General features: G+C 41.1%; 1 protein-coding gene across 1 annotated transcript; it reads right to left on the minus strand.

Annotated features, from left to right (window-relative positions):
• Window positions 1–1,567: 1,567 nt before the first annotated feature.
• Window positions 1,568–8,068, minus strand: LOC115387245 (macrophage mannose receptor 1-like). Its single transcript, XM_030089882.1, has 6 exons — window positions 7,930–8,068; window positions 7,593–7,754; window positions 6,647–6,859; window positions 3,299–3,516; window positions 2,533–2,858; window positions 1,568–2,235 (listed from the first exon to the last, which is right to left on the minus strand). The coding sequence occupies exons 2-6, from the start codon at window positions 7,745–7,747 to the stop codon at window positions 2,047–2,049; spliced, it is 1,101 nt and encodes a 366-aa protein (XP_029945742.1). The 5' UTR covers window positions 7,748–7,754; window positions 7,930–8,068; the 3' UTR covers window positions 1,568–2,046.
• Window positions 8,069–13,771: the final 5,703 nt, after the last annotated feature.

The following is a 13,771-nucleotide window of genomic DNA, read 5'->3' on the forward strand; positions in this document are numbered from 1 at the left end:
CTCTCTCTCTTCGCTTCTTTCATGTAAACTGTGCATCTTGGAACATTTACTCTCCAAATGAAGTGATCAAGTCTAGCCTGGACAAAGCTCACAAATTAGCAGATATATTTACACATTGATTACAGAACAAACTAGGCTGGGTTCAGTTTAAACAGAGTGTCAGGCTTTCCTTGGTGAGTTTTCTCTGGAAGCTGGGGGTTTCATGCGAAGCAGATGTTTGTCCTCAGCATATGTAGGTGAACCTGTCTGCTCCTTTGGTGGAGTCGGTTTGGCCCCATGCTGCTCTGGCATTTATTATATAAGAGCACATTACGGTTTTTTGTCAATATTTTAGCATGTCTATCCTTATATTTGCTGAGATAGACGGTTTCTTAATTTCTGAGAACTTCCAGTCGAGTTTCAGGACTTCAGTCGTCGATTTTTGACCAAAGCTCCCGGTCAGTCTCCTTTCACTGCTGTAAATGTTGCCAGCTGTCCCGTAAAAGACGGTGTCACGAGCCGGAAAGCAGCCGCCGCTGATCCGATCCAGACAGATGAGGGCATGGATTCAAGGTGAGTGACGTCAACCAGGAACGTTCGACAGCTAATCCAAGAAAAGCTGACATTTTTAAAGCTTGTTGAAAGCAGAAAAGAGAAGGGAAAAAAATGTTCCTGAAGTGAATCTTTGTTTCAGAGTAAAAACAGATAAATTGATGTACTTTGGCTTTCATAAATGTTACAAGACGACTGTGGAAAAAAAGATCTCATCAGCTGGAGGGTAATGTTTGTGGTGACTTATAAAAAGGAAAAAAAAAAAAAACCTTTGTCAGGTACTCTTAAAACTGATTTTTACAAGGTGAGCATTGATGGGGGTCAACCCTCCCGCAGTCAATAACATTCCCTTTGGGTCTCTTTTCACCCACCTGATACACTGCAAATACTGTTTTTCCAGCCTCTCATTTGTGAAAGAAGAAGGAAGAGGTGGTGAGTTCATGTGTTTAACATTTCCCCCATAATAAATTTTACGGATGTTGTAATTACAGAGTGAGTGTGGATGCAGACGCGGAGTCTGATGGTCAAACATGAGGAATTCAAGGAAAAAAAGGGGGAAAAAAGAAACAGCAGCTGATTCGAGTCAGCTCATGTAAAACATAAATAAAACTCTGTATTCAGAGGAGAACACATTCTTTTTTCCTTTCAACTCAGATTTTTTTGTTCACTTCACCAATTCGCTGGGAAATCAAAGTCTTTGAAATATTTAAGAGCAAACCACCAACTTCTTGCAGCGAGGCATTTATAACGCTGTCGAGGGAAGTTCAGAGTTCAGATGTAATTTATGGGTATTTGTCACATCATATTTTTTTTTCTTGTTGTGGCCATCTTCAGGACCAAGGCGCATCCACCTGCTCCCCTGTGTGTTTCAACAGGTCTCTCAGTAAAAACTTGTGTCACTTACCAGTATCAATAAAAGTCACTGAAATCTTTAAAAAAGAGGTAGAAATGAAATACTTTCTTTTTATTTTATTTTTCTAATAACTTCAATTATTTGCACAGGTTCTTTAAGATGTTTATAGTTAATATGCAAACAGTTATTCCTGTTTTTTGACGTCTGAAAGTTTCCAATTGTATGACATTAATAAATTGTTCAAAATCCAAATATTTACTACTAAATATAGACTAATAGAGAAATGCAACGTTTCTTCCTCTTTCCATCATCTGTTCGTCCCTCTTTTGATTGTATCTTTCTTTCTTGTTCATCTATAAACCTATATTAAACCATATAACCTGCATGGATCACACATACAGTTCATGTTCACTGTTTCAATTACACTGAAGAAACAGCAGAAATTTTGATCTAACATGCATGCCTTTATTTTCAGCAATTGCGTCATTACGCTTATTATGCAGCAGGAGGCTTTGATCCCAGCTTACACTGAGGGAAACAATGCAGAATTCAAGGGATCACCAGCCCATTTCAGGCATATCCGTCTCTAACTGGAAAACACACGTTCATGCGGCAGCGAAAACACCAACTGAGGAAAAACAACATCATTATGGAAACTTTCTTTACTTTCTGTAGCACAGAAAGTTCTTTCTCTCCACGCAGTCTCTGGTCTCCACGCTTGTCCTGTTGGCCTTGGATAAGGCTCCACAGTGCTTCCAGTCAAGGGGGCATGCGGGCAGGTCGGGGTACAGCATGTCTGCTCCGGTCACCCAGCGCCAATAACCGGCCAGGAAACGCAGGCTGACCCACACCTAAAGGAAACACGGTCAATGGATTTCACTATACTGGATTTCTTTTTTTAAAGTCAGCAGCCAACAAAGAACTTCACAGTCTTAATCACATTTCAACACAAATGATGATGGCTGCTACGAGGTGTCAAAACCCATCCATTGAGAGCAATTTAGGATTCTGTGTCATGGCTGCTTGATCGTCAGCACTTTATAACTGTGCATCATTCCACCATTAGTTTTCTATGAGCACAGACGCATCAAACAGCACACACTATAGACACACATCATGTGAATATTTGTAAGAGAATATAAGCTCACCTCCTCAGTGTCGGCCTCGATGACCCTGGTCATCACGTAGTCCTGGTCGTCTCCAGGCTGCACGCTGACCAGATCGTAGACATCGTGGCTGTTGGAGGGTGAAGTGAGGGCTCGACAGTGCTCCAGCGCCTCCTCCCAGGTTTTGTTCTCTTTCACCACCACAATGTTGTCATTGGAGCAGATGAAGGGGTAGCTGTCGTTGCAGTTCTTAGTAGCCATCTTTTTCTCAAAAGATGAGATGGAGACACACCCTGAGCTGTTGTCCGGCTCCCCTTGGTCCCAACTCCGGTAGTCTGAAAAGCCCGCGCTCCATTTCCACGTTTCTTCTGTAGCACCAGAAAAAAAAAACAAAAAAAACCCCAGATGATTCCAAATGTTGGTATTTATCTGCAATCTGTCACAAAGCCAAATAACATGTGATGTGTCGAGGATGGGGGAACTGGACAAAATGCTTTTTCAAAGACAAGCTAAATGTTTATTTTTAACCTCTAGTGTTTCAAATAATGAGACAATGACGAAATGCATCATGCCGGTTTCAATTCTTTACAGTTTTTCAGAAGTTTTTACTTCGAGAGGAATTCGTCCCATCAGTTCAAATAGGCAGAAGTTGTGGAAACCTTCAGTTGACTGATTTCAATCATGCTGCTGACATTAGCACATCATATCCCATGCCATCTTTAAAGAAGCAAATATACGATCTAATTCATAAGAACACATGTGAATTGTTCATACAGGACTGGTGGTTTGTGACTGTGTGTGCGTCAACCTTCTTCGTGCAGTCCGATCCAAACAGGAAAGTTCTTGGCACCAACGTCGTTGATGTAAATGTAGTCTGGAAAGGTTGCGAGATCAGTATAGTGTTGCCTGCAGTAGTCCTGAGCTTCTGACCAATTCTTTGACAGAGGTATGAATTCATACCAAAGGAAATCTTGTATCTCGTGGCAAAAGAAAAAGAAATGTGTAGCACAATCCTGTCCACGAATCCTTTCAAAAGAAATGAAAGAATGAAAAAGGGTGAATGTGTTGCATGTTGACCGAATTCACAGGTAATTTAGGTGGGTTTCCATTTCAAATCATAAATTCAATACTTCACACGCCTCAATGTACAACTGCTAACAGGGCAGGGCCGGCCCGGGCTTCAGAGGCGCCCTAGGCGAGCCCGACACGAGCGCCCCTTGGGAGCGTGTTTTTCAAGCGGTCCCGACATTTGTTGAGCGGGGGGGGGGGGGGCACACGGGGGGGGGGGGGGGGGGGGGGGCACACGGAACACAGAGCGTCGTGGCGCCCCTTGTACGACCGCGGCGCCCCCCTCGGGACGTGGCGCCCTATGCGGCCGTCTAGTTCGCCTATGCCTAGAGCCGGCCCTGTAACAGGGTGACCTAAATGCACAGCCTCGCGAGAAAACACATGCAAAAAATGAGGAAATCCATTCAACAGCATGTTGTCTCAACAAACAGCATGCAAACACTGGCAACATAGGCAAATAGCAAAATGCTGCCAGCATACAATCAGAAACATTTAGTTTCTGAATAAATATGGTGCACACGAAAATACAGTAACTGCTTGACTAAATAGAAAGTCAATCACTGAAAGTTAAAAGAAAATAATCAGAAATAGTATAAGAAATATTAATCTCTAACAGCATGATAAACTAGTCGATAAATGACAGTCAAAAATGCGCTGCATTGTGCTGTATTGTTAGCATCATGTGGCAGGAGAAAAGCTGCTTGTTTTTGTAGTGCAAATTCAAATCATTTTGAACCAATTGGGTAACGCTTCCTTTTACGGAACTGTAATTATCATGTAACATGGTAATTGCAAGGTAAGTACCGTGTAATAAGGAGAAGGTACTGTAAAGTTATCATGTAATTACAGGGTAACTATGTTGCTAATTACCTAGTACTTTTAGAGTAATTACCAAGCCAATTCCAGGCAAATACCAAGTAACTACCTGGTAGTATTAATTAAGTAAGTAGTATTAAGTATTAATTACTGGGTAATTATAATGTATATAACAACTATGTTGTTAATTGCCAAGCACATTCTAATTAAGTAAGATTTATAATGATTGTTTATCACTGTTATTTGTATTTTATTTTTTGCGAAAGAAATCTGTTCTAATTCTTAAAAAAATAAAAAGTGCCTGACTGCTAAAAATTTGCACTGTTTTGTAAATTGTTTTATAAGAAGTTGAACTCCATTTGATTAAAATGTTTATCTTTGGCAGCTCTCTTGTTTTTGCATGTCTGTCACAGTGAGGTGTTTGGAGTGAGGAAGTGTAATAATAATGCGTTCATCTTAATGTAATGTGATGGCTGGTGGTGGTGGTTTTTGTTGGAAACTCTGATCTCCTGACAGATATAGCGTGCTGTTCAGAGACTGGATCACAGACACTGATGGGGTTTGCTGCATTTTTGGTGCAAGTGTGTGGGGTAATGTGAAAGTTTCCTAGTAACGGGCTAAATACTGAGTAATTACCAGGTAATAACATGGAAACAGACCTCACTTCCTTTTACAGTACAAATCCACTTTAATAACTATGTAATTTCCAGGTAGATATATTTTGTATTTACTGGGTAACAAATGAGTAATTACCAGGTAATAACATGGAAACAGACCTCACTTCCTTTTACAGTACAACTCCACTTTAATAACTATGCAATTTCGAGGTAGGTATTTTTGCAGTTCTTGGGTAATGAATAAGTACTTACCAGGTAATAGTGTGGAAACAGGCCTCACTTCCATTTGCAGTACAGTTCAACCATAATTACCAGGTAAATGTTGTAGTTACTGGAAAATACTAAGAAGTTACCGGGTAAGTATTAAAAACCACTTGACTACTAGGGAAATACATAGCTTACACACCTAGCAGTACCTAGTAATACCTAGTAAAAAGTCTTCATTTCCCAGTGATTACATGGTAATTACTTAGCAATTACTTAGTAAGTACTTGCCAATTAACAACATAGTTGTTATATAATTATAATTACCCAGTAATTAATACTTACTACCAGGTAGTTACTTGGTATTTGCCTGGAATTGGCTTGGTAATTACTCTAAAAGTACTAGGTAATTAGCAACATAGTTACCCTGTAATTACATGGTAACTTTACAGTAATTTCGCCTTATTACATGGTACTTACCTTGCAATTACCATGTTAATACATGGTAATTACAGTACCGTAAAAGGAAGCGTTACCAATAATTGTACTATGAATTCTTATGTACTGTTTACATACTTGCGGAAAATTGAACTTTTTCAAGCCGATGAGCTAAAAGTGAAGCTTTTTACCGCACAGCCTATTGCGCTTTCAAAATGAATGACGAACCGGTTTTATTGCTCTTAATGGCAAAACTGACCCGCTTGATTCTTGATAAGGCCTCATTTAGCAGTTACTCAACAAACACCGGCACTCCCCATTTTTTTTCCTTCTATAGTTGTTTGTACCTTACAGCATGTCTAAAATGCCTCCGAAATGATTTATCTCAAAATGAAAGAGTGGCACTCGTAATTTCATTGTATGACAGAAACTAAAAGTTTGTCATTCTAAAATAAAACAGAAAAGAGTGAAGCCTATGTGTTCCAGTGACTGAATTCTGATTCTTTTTTGTGATTCTTTCTTGCTTAGGACAGTGAATGTGATGGAATCTATCATCTTCTCTTTAATTTTTAAAAAGATATCAAAAAGTAAAGAAAATGCAATGACACTCTAAAATATATAACCTTTTTACAATAATCTGCTCTCTATAACCGTGTCTGCCTCTTTTCACACTGTTTGCATTTTCATTTACTCCTATATCTGTATTTTTTATAGCCTGTTGAAAAGGATTTGCTTTCTTCGTTCACATAACCTGCAAATATCCTTTGCACCTGTTGCATGCTGTAAGATGAGACATAACAGCAGTTTTGTTGGCTGTAAGTTCGTGTTTATCTGCTGTGCTCAAGAAGCGAAACATCTTGAGTCTTGCATATTTGAAAAATGCCAGCTAAAAGGATAAAACTTAAAAGTGACTTTTTGTGTTTAATTTTGTGGGGTTTTTTTCAACAAGCAGTAGAGCAGTACAACACATACACAGCACACATGCACATGGTCCCAGAAAAGTCCTGCATTACCTCCGGGAGTCGTAGGAGACATAGGCGCAGCTGTCAGTGTGGTATGGCTCATTTTGTGACCAAGGAGGAAAATTGTCGTTGTCTCCACTGGACCAAACCCAATCATTTACTTCAGGATCTGGTCTGTACAGCCCAAACCAAGCATGATATAGGTTCATGTCCATGTTGTCTTTATCTGACTCCTTGAGGAGGACGGCCAAGTCCCTGTGGTGTCTGATGAGACACAAGCGTGTACATAATATATATATATATATATATATATATATATATATATATATATATATATATATATATATATATATATATATATATATACAGTGTATATATATATATATATATATATATATATATATATATATATATATATGTATGTATGTATGTATATATACAGCGAACTAACAGAACAGATGTATCTGAAAACACAATTATCCCAATAAATACGAGTCAGATATACCAGTTCATAAATAATGAGGTTATTGTGATTGTAAGGCATTTTTATATTTCATTATCCATTTTATGCAGGCATTTATGTTTAAAATTGAATAAAACACGTGTTGCTACTCATCTGCACTGTTTCTTTCAATGAATAGAATCTGTTTGCTGAATCAGTTACATGCCTGATATTTATCATAAACTGATGGATTAGACCTGGAATTATCAGTAGCAATTCTAATTCTAATTATGTAATTCTAAGTATTTTGAGAAGCAACATTGTCATTCATATGATCTATTGGTTTTACGAAAATCTCTCCTGAACTGAAAGCTATTAATCTGACCCGCGGCAGCAGTATTATAAAACAAACAGGAAATTTGCATTCTGTTGGGAAGGAGTGAAATCTGTTTTGATTTTTTCCATATAATTTACATATAACAATCAAGTCTCAAATTAAACAAATGACTGTCTGCCACTACATGCTCAAGCAGAAGGTGAAGTAGGAAAGCTTACTGCCTGCAGTAGGATTGGGCTTCAAGCCAGGTGTGGTGATCTTCGTAGTACGTGTAATATGTGGAGACCACTGATCCCAGTCCGGACACTGTGCTGCTGCTCAGGACGAGGACAATCAGGGCTCTTGGCAAGCTGCTGCTCTTCATCCCCATCATCGTCGACCTCCATAAAAAACATTCATCATGTTAAGTGAGAGGACAACAGAATAGAATATCTCAATATCTCACGAAGATTAGAACAAATTGCAATAATTGCCTGTCCTGTTGCTATTAAAAGGATATTCAAAATAACCTACACCAGCGTATGAAGAGTCAACGGGTTTATGTAGTGCCATTACCTGTTGTGACGGCTCAGTTTGTCTTATTGAGCTTCAACAGTGAAGAACAGGCTATGATGCTCGATAACTCTCCAGAAGTCTCTGCAACACGTTTTAAAACTTGAAGCTGAACATATCACATCAATCATTTGAATACCAGACACAAGTAAATCAACAACTGCTGCCTGCCTCTCCATCTGCGGGCAACATTTGACTGCTGGCAAATGAAGAGAAGGCGTACAACCTAATACACCCCCAAAGAGGTGCCTGGACACGTGTACATCATATTTGGATCAGACCTTCAGTAAAATTGACAGTAAGGAGTCTCCACAATCATTTAACTCAAAATAAAGATGAAGAATGAATATGAAAAAATGAAAAGCACACACTGGGTGGCTCCAATCACAGGTTTACCTGGCACATTAAGTCTTGTGAAGCAGGCCCCAAGTTTGGCCCACAACAGGGACGACATCTCAGAGCTACTTAACCGTGGTCTGGCCCCTCATCTGATCTCTGCCACTTGATAGAACCCCCAACTGGTTCTGACTGCTGGAGCACTCGGGCCCTCGCTACCCTCCCATTTCAAATTGTACCTTGGGCAAACAGCCACTTAATGCAGCCAATGCTTCAAACTCAAAGACACACTCATACACACATTCAAAACTCCTCAGGCATCGAGGGCAGGATCTCCGCTTAGATCTCCTGAGGGGCATGGTGGACCACCCCACACCCTCTCTGGATCTGAGTGGGCCCGCTCGGTCCAGCAGGTTGACCTGGGTATGGTCTTGTCTTCATTGTTCCTCTGGTATCAATTTTACTGGGGGTGTGGCTCTCGGCAGGGTGATGCTCTCATCTACTCACACACACACACACACACACACACACACACACACACACACACACACACACACACACACACATTCTGCAAATGCAGTGCATATCTTAAGCTTATATTAATTTACATCAGATAAAAGGTGATGGGAGCAAAATTAAGACACTTATAGGTTTCAGCTTTTATTACAATTTGACAGAGTTCTTGAGCTATGAGAGCTTTTAAAATCTCCAGCTCTCCTACATTTTGAGATATGCAATGTTCAGGTAAAATGATTCAAGTGATCAGCTGTTCAGAGCCTCTCAACAGCTAACATGAGTCACTCAAACTGGAAGGAAAAACACAAACATTTCCAGTGTTGCAAATATATAGATCATTTTAAAAAGAGCAATAACATGAAATTGCTGTGTTTGTGTTTCTCAGATGCATTGTGCCTCAAAAAAACACACCGTGACAAAACAACCAGAACGAAAGACATGAAAACATATGTAATATACTATCTGATGAAAATGTTGCATATTTATACAATCAACAGAATATCAAAAGTCAAACATCTACACAAATATTTTTGTCATCAAAAAAGAAATCACCAAAGCAAAGTCCCAATATGTGATTATTTTTTTTTTGGGGGGGGGGTTCAAAGACATAATAAGTTTTTATGAGCAACATGTGACTGATATTTTCAAGCCCAAACACAAAGACAAAGCTCAGGTGCATTGAGGAGTTTTCATGTTTTATATGAAACAACGGCCCCTGCAGGCCTTGGGCGTAACTGCAGCTTAGTGAAACGCTCATGTCCATGGCTTGGGTGCCGTGCGCGCACGGAAGAGGAGATCTCCTTCCTTGCTCGTTTAGTAGTGCTCGAGTAAAGTTTAAGTTTCTTTTGCCTGCTGGGGTCTGTGCTGGAGTTGTGGCAGTGCTAGAAGCCAGTCTTTTCTTACTTTCTGGAAGATCCATCCTCAATACTGCTCAGTTGCTGCTCACTTAGCATCTGGAGTGATGGCGGACAAAACGAAACTTAAAGATATCAGGTCAGCGGGAGCACGCATTACATCACATCATCTCAAATTCTCCCCAAAAAAATTCTGGTGCCGGACCGGCACTGCAACTTTCAAGTGACAATTTAACGCTGTTAGCAAAGACATGCAAAGACCATACAGTTATTACATGTGAACTACAGAACATATCGATAGCATACAGAGGTTCACAATTGCACCAAATAACCATAATTTAAAAAAAAAAAGAAATAAAATAGGAAGCACAAACAGGATTTCTACAGAGTGAAATCATCAAATCATCAAATCAGAATATTTCCCTGATCAAGATGTCATAGCGACCTAGTAAAGAATATTATAGATAAACAAGAAAATCCATGTGGTGTTGTCCTGTACTGGTACCAGTCAGGCCTTAAACATTTTCAGTTTTGTAACAAAGAAAGTTTTTCTTCTCAGTGCAGTCTCTGGTCTCCATAATGGTCATGTTGGTCTTGGTTAAGGCTCCACAGTGACTCCCCTCCAGAGGGCATTCAGGCAGGTCAGTATACAGCATGTCTGCCCCTGTCACCCACAGCCAATGTCCTGCAAGGAAACGCAGACCCACCCACAGCTGCAAGGAAGAAACAGTCAGTTACCTTCTTGAAATGTTTTCATCAGTGCCACCAGGAATGAGATTACTAATTGATTTCATGGTTAATTGAAGAGTTTCCTTTTTGTTGCTTCAACAAGTTGGTGATTTAACATTAAGATGGCGCATTTTAAAAAACCTATAATAACCTATAATAACCTATAACCTATAAAACCAATATGAATAATGGAAAGTCTGGCCAAAGCGTCAGAGCTGCATCCAGAAAGATGAATGTACACCAATCCCCCATTGTTTGTCTCCTTAAATAATCCAATGCAAATGACATTGCCGCTGACTGGATGACACCAGATCGGTTCACAACCTCACAAAACTCGTACATGACCATACTCAGTACTGAACCAGCTTGTAACTCTTGGCTTGTTTTTCCTATTCAATTGAACAAGATATTCATTCATTATCTACTGCTTCTCCCTTTCGGGGACGCAGGTGGCTGGAGCCAATCCCAGCTGCTGTGGGCGAGGGCAGTGTATGCCCTGGACAGGTCGTCACTCTGTCGCAGCGCTGACATATACAGACATACAACCATTCACACCTAGGGGCAATTTAAGGTGACCAATTAACCTGACATGCATGTTTTTGGACCATGGGAGGAAGCCAGAGTACCCGGACAGAACCCATGCACACACAGGGAGAACATGCAAACTCCACACAGAAAGGCCTGAGCCCCAGCCAGTATTTGAACCCAGGACATTCTTGCTGTGAGGCACGAGCACTAACCACTGCACCACCATGTGGACCCTAAGCGGAACAAGATGTACTTGTGTGAATGCATTTCCTCTTATTTTCTTGTGAACCCAAACACACCAATAAAAAAAAGAACAAAGCAGTGAGTTTTCAAATTCCATCAGTTATACTTTCTAAAGTGGCAAAAATAATGGCAACTATACAATGTCTTTTTTTTTTTTTTTACTTTTTGCAATTTGTGACTTTTCTATTTGACATTGTTCACCATTTTTAGTTTCACCATTTTTAGTAAAATCTTTCTGGTGATGTTGTTCACTGCATACAGTCATAAATAAAAAAAAAAACATCTGAAGGGAATATTTCTTGTATTTGTCCCTCACCTCCTCTGTGTCGGCCTTCATGGCCTTGCCCATGATGTAGTGGTGGTCTTCTCCAGGCTGCACGCTGAGCAGGTCGTACTGAGGCTGGCTGCTGTTGGATGAAGCGAGTCCTCTGCAGTGCTCCAGCGCCTCCTCCCAGGTCTTGCTCTCTTTGACAAGGAGCACGTTGTCGTCGACGCAGATGAAAGGGAGTCGTTCGAAGCAGTTTCGAGTAGCCATGTCTTTGTTGCTCGAATAGATGAAGGCACAGTCGCCATTGTCAGCCGCCGTGGGACCGCTCCACCTCCTGAAGTCTGACGAGCCTGAGCTCCACTTCCACGTGTCTCCTGCAGAACAGACGGTGAAATTATTATCATGTTGTCATTGCTGCTGCTTGGGGCCATAACACTGTTTTGTTAGCAAAGCATTTTTCCATCTATTGCCATCTTCAAGTGCAAATGTCTTTATTCTTTTCATACAGCTACAACTGTACTCTGAGAAGCTGTAATCAGTGATTCTTACCGTCTCTGTGCAGTCCTATCCAGACGGGAAAGTTAATACGATTCACATGTCCCAAGCTGCCGGCCGTTGGATAGAAGATAAAATCTATATAGTGCCTTCTGCAGAACTCCAGAGCATCTGACCAGGTCTTTGATTGAGAAATAAATACTTGAGACCACCTGTCCTTCCATAAAGTGTAGCAGAAGAAGTAGTAATATTCTTGACAATCTGTATGGTAAAACCTTCAACAAGAAAAATTGAGAAGTTAATTGTGTGTAGCACAATTTTTTCAGTTAATTTTTCTTCAGATGCAATCATGAGAATAATGTGCACTTCTGTTGACAGAAAGTGTACATTTTACTTTAGTTCAAAGGGAGGTCACAGCTAAACACAGTGTAACAAAACACATCCACACAATATATATCGTCTCTGTGACTGCAGTAATGACACACACGCACGCCTTGAATCGTAATTAGTGTGAAAATAAGGTTTTAATCAGGACAGAAATGTTCTGTTCAAGGATTTGAAAACATTGAATTTTTCACTCACTTTCTAGAATTGTAATGAACATAAGCACATCTGTCAGTGCTGTTCGGCTCGTCTAATGCCCACTCAGAATACAAAAGCTTGCTTCCAGTAGACCACTTCCAGTCATTTGCCTGTGTGCCTTCTCCACTCCTGTGCAGACCGGTCCATGCATCATACTGCTCCATGACCATTTGGTCTCCATCAGACGACTCCAAGAGGATGGCCAAGTCTGTGTGGAAGCTGTTAGAACAGAAAGCATTGATAGATTAAAAACAAGGCAGCCATCCACTCCCATCATCAACAGTCTTGTTCAAAGGTGTCCAACATGCAACGTGCAGGCCATTTGTGGCTCTGTGGCCATTTTGAAACAGAAACCTGCTCTAGACTGTAATATATTGTACTTCTGAGTTTTACGACATGGGTGGAGCTTGAATTAAAAAAAATAAGGAGGCACCGCCCATTTACAAATCCAAGATTCTACTTCGTGTGGTGCTTAGCCCACCTACGGGATTTGCTTTTGGTAACCTCCTTTGGCGCCAGCCAGACACTGAGACAGATCAAAAGAGTTGTTGCACCAATCATGCCCGGGTGCTGGCACACGACCTGCTCCAAGGCGTATAAGCCGAGCAGCTTCCTAAATCTCCCTTCCTTTTTCTCAGCCCGAGATAAGATCATTCCTTGATTAAAGACAAAGACAAAGAGCCGAAACAAGTCGCCATCTGGCGTCGGGCTCTTTACCTGCCGCAGCTGCTAGACTCCGCTGCACTAGAGGGACCGGCACGACCACTGCTTCTGAGGTAAGCCTCTAGCTCAGCGTGCTTCATGGTCGGCCTGCCTTCTTCTTCTCGCTGGAAGAAGTCGAGCGCCGGGCTGCCTTCATGGGAGCCGTGCTTCCCGCTTCCGAACCATGAACCGGGGGAGCGTCTCGTAGCTCTGTTCACCGCAGCCTCCCCTGGGTGCCGAACACGCGAAACGGAACGAGGCTCCGGCGTCCGAATACCTCCTCCCGCTCACTCCTCTACCATAATATATGTAACTAGAAATTGGCACTCAGAGAGCGCAGACCTCCGCCACAGCTCAAATCAGTCACCAACAACCCTAAGAACACCATATATAATGGCAAAGCATTGTGATTGTGGGGGTGTGATGGGGGCAGAGCGCTGCAGCGTGCGGTGCCTCTCTCTGTCGCCCTGTCGCCCTCTCTCCCTGTGTGTGTGGTCTGTCTGTGTGTGTGTGTGTGTGTGTGTGTGTGTGTGTTCATCTGAAAAGGAAAACCGAAAGGCAACATAATTTATGTTATTTTACTTCATTTTAA

Source organism: Salarias fasciatus, chromosome 1 (genome assembly GCF_902148845.1).
Source record: "Salarias fasciatus chromosome 1, fSalaFa1.1, whole genome shotgun sequence".
Taxonomy (NCBI): domain Eukaryota; kingdom Metazoa; phylum Chordata; class Actinopteri; order Blenniiformes; family Blenniidae; genus Salarias; species Salarias fasciatus.

Bases quoted from the DNA above. Each gene is read 5' to 3' on its own strand.
- LOC115387245 (XM_030089882.1), bottom strand. From the start codon at position 7,747: ATGATGGGGATGAAGAGCAGCAGCTTGCCAAGAGCCCTGATTGTCCTC. The intron at 6,860-7,592 runs GTAAGCTTTCCT...GTGTCTCATCAG, and splicing joins GCCCAATCCTACTGCAGGCA to ACACCACAGGGACTTGGCCG. The intron at 3,517-6,646 runs GTAATGCAGGAC...TTCTTTTGAAAG, and splicing joins GTCTCCTACGACTCCCGGAG to GATTCGTGGACAGGATTGTG.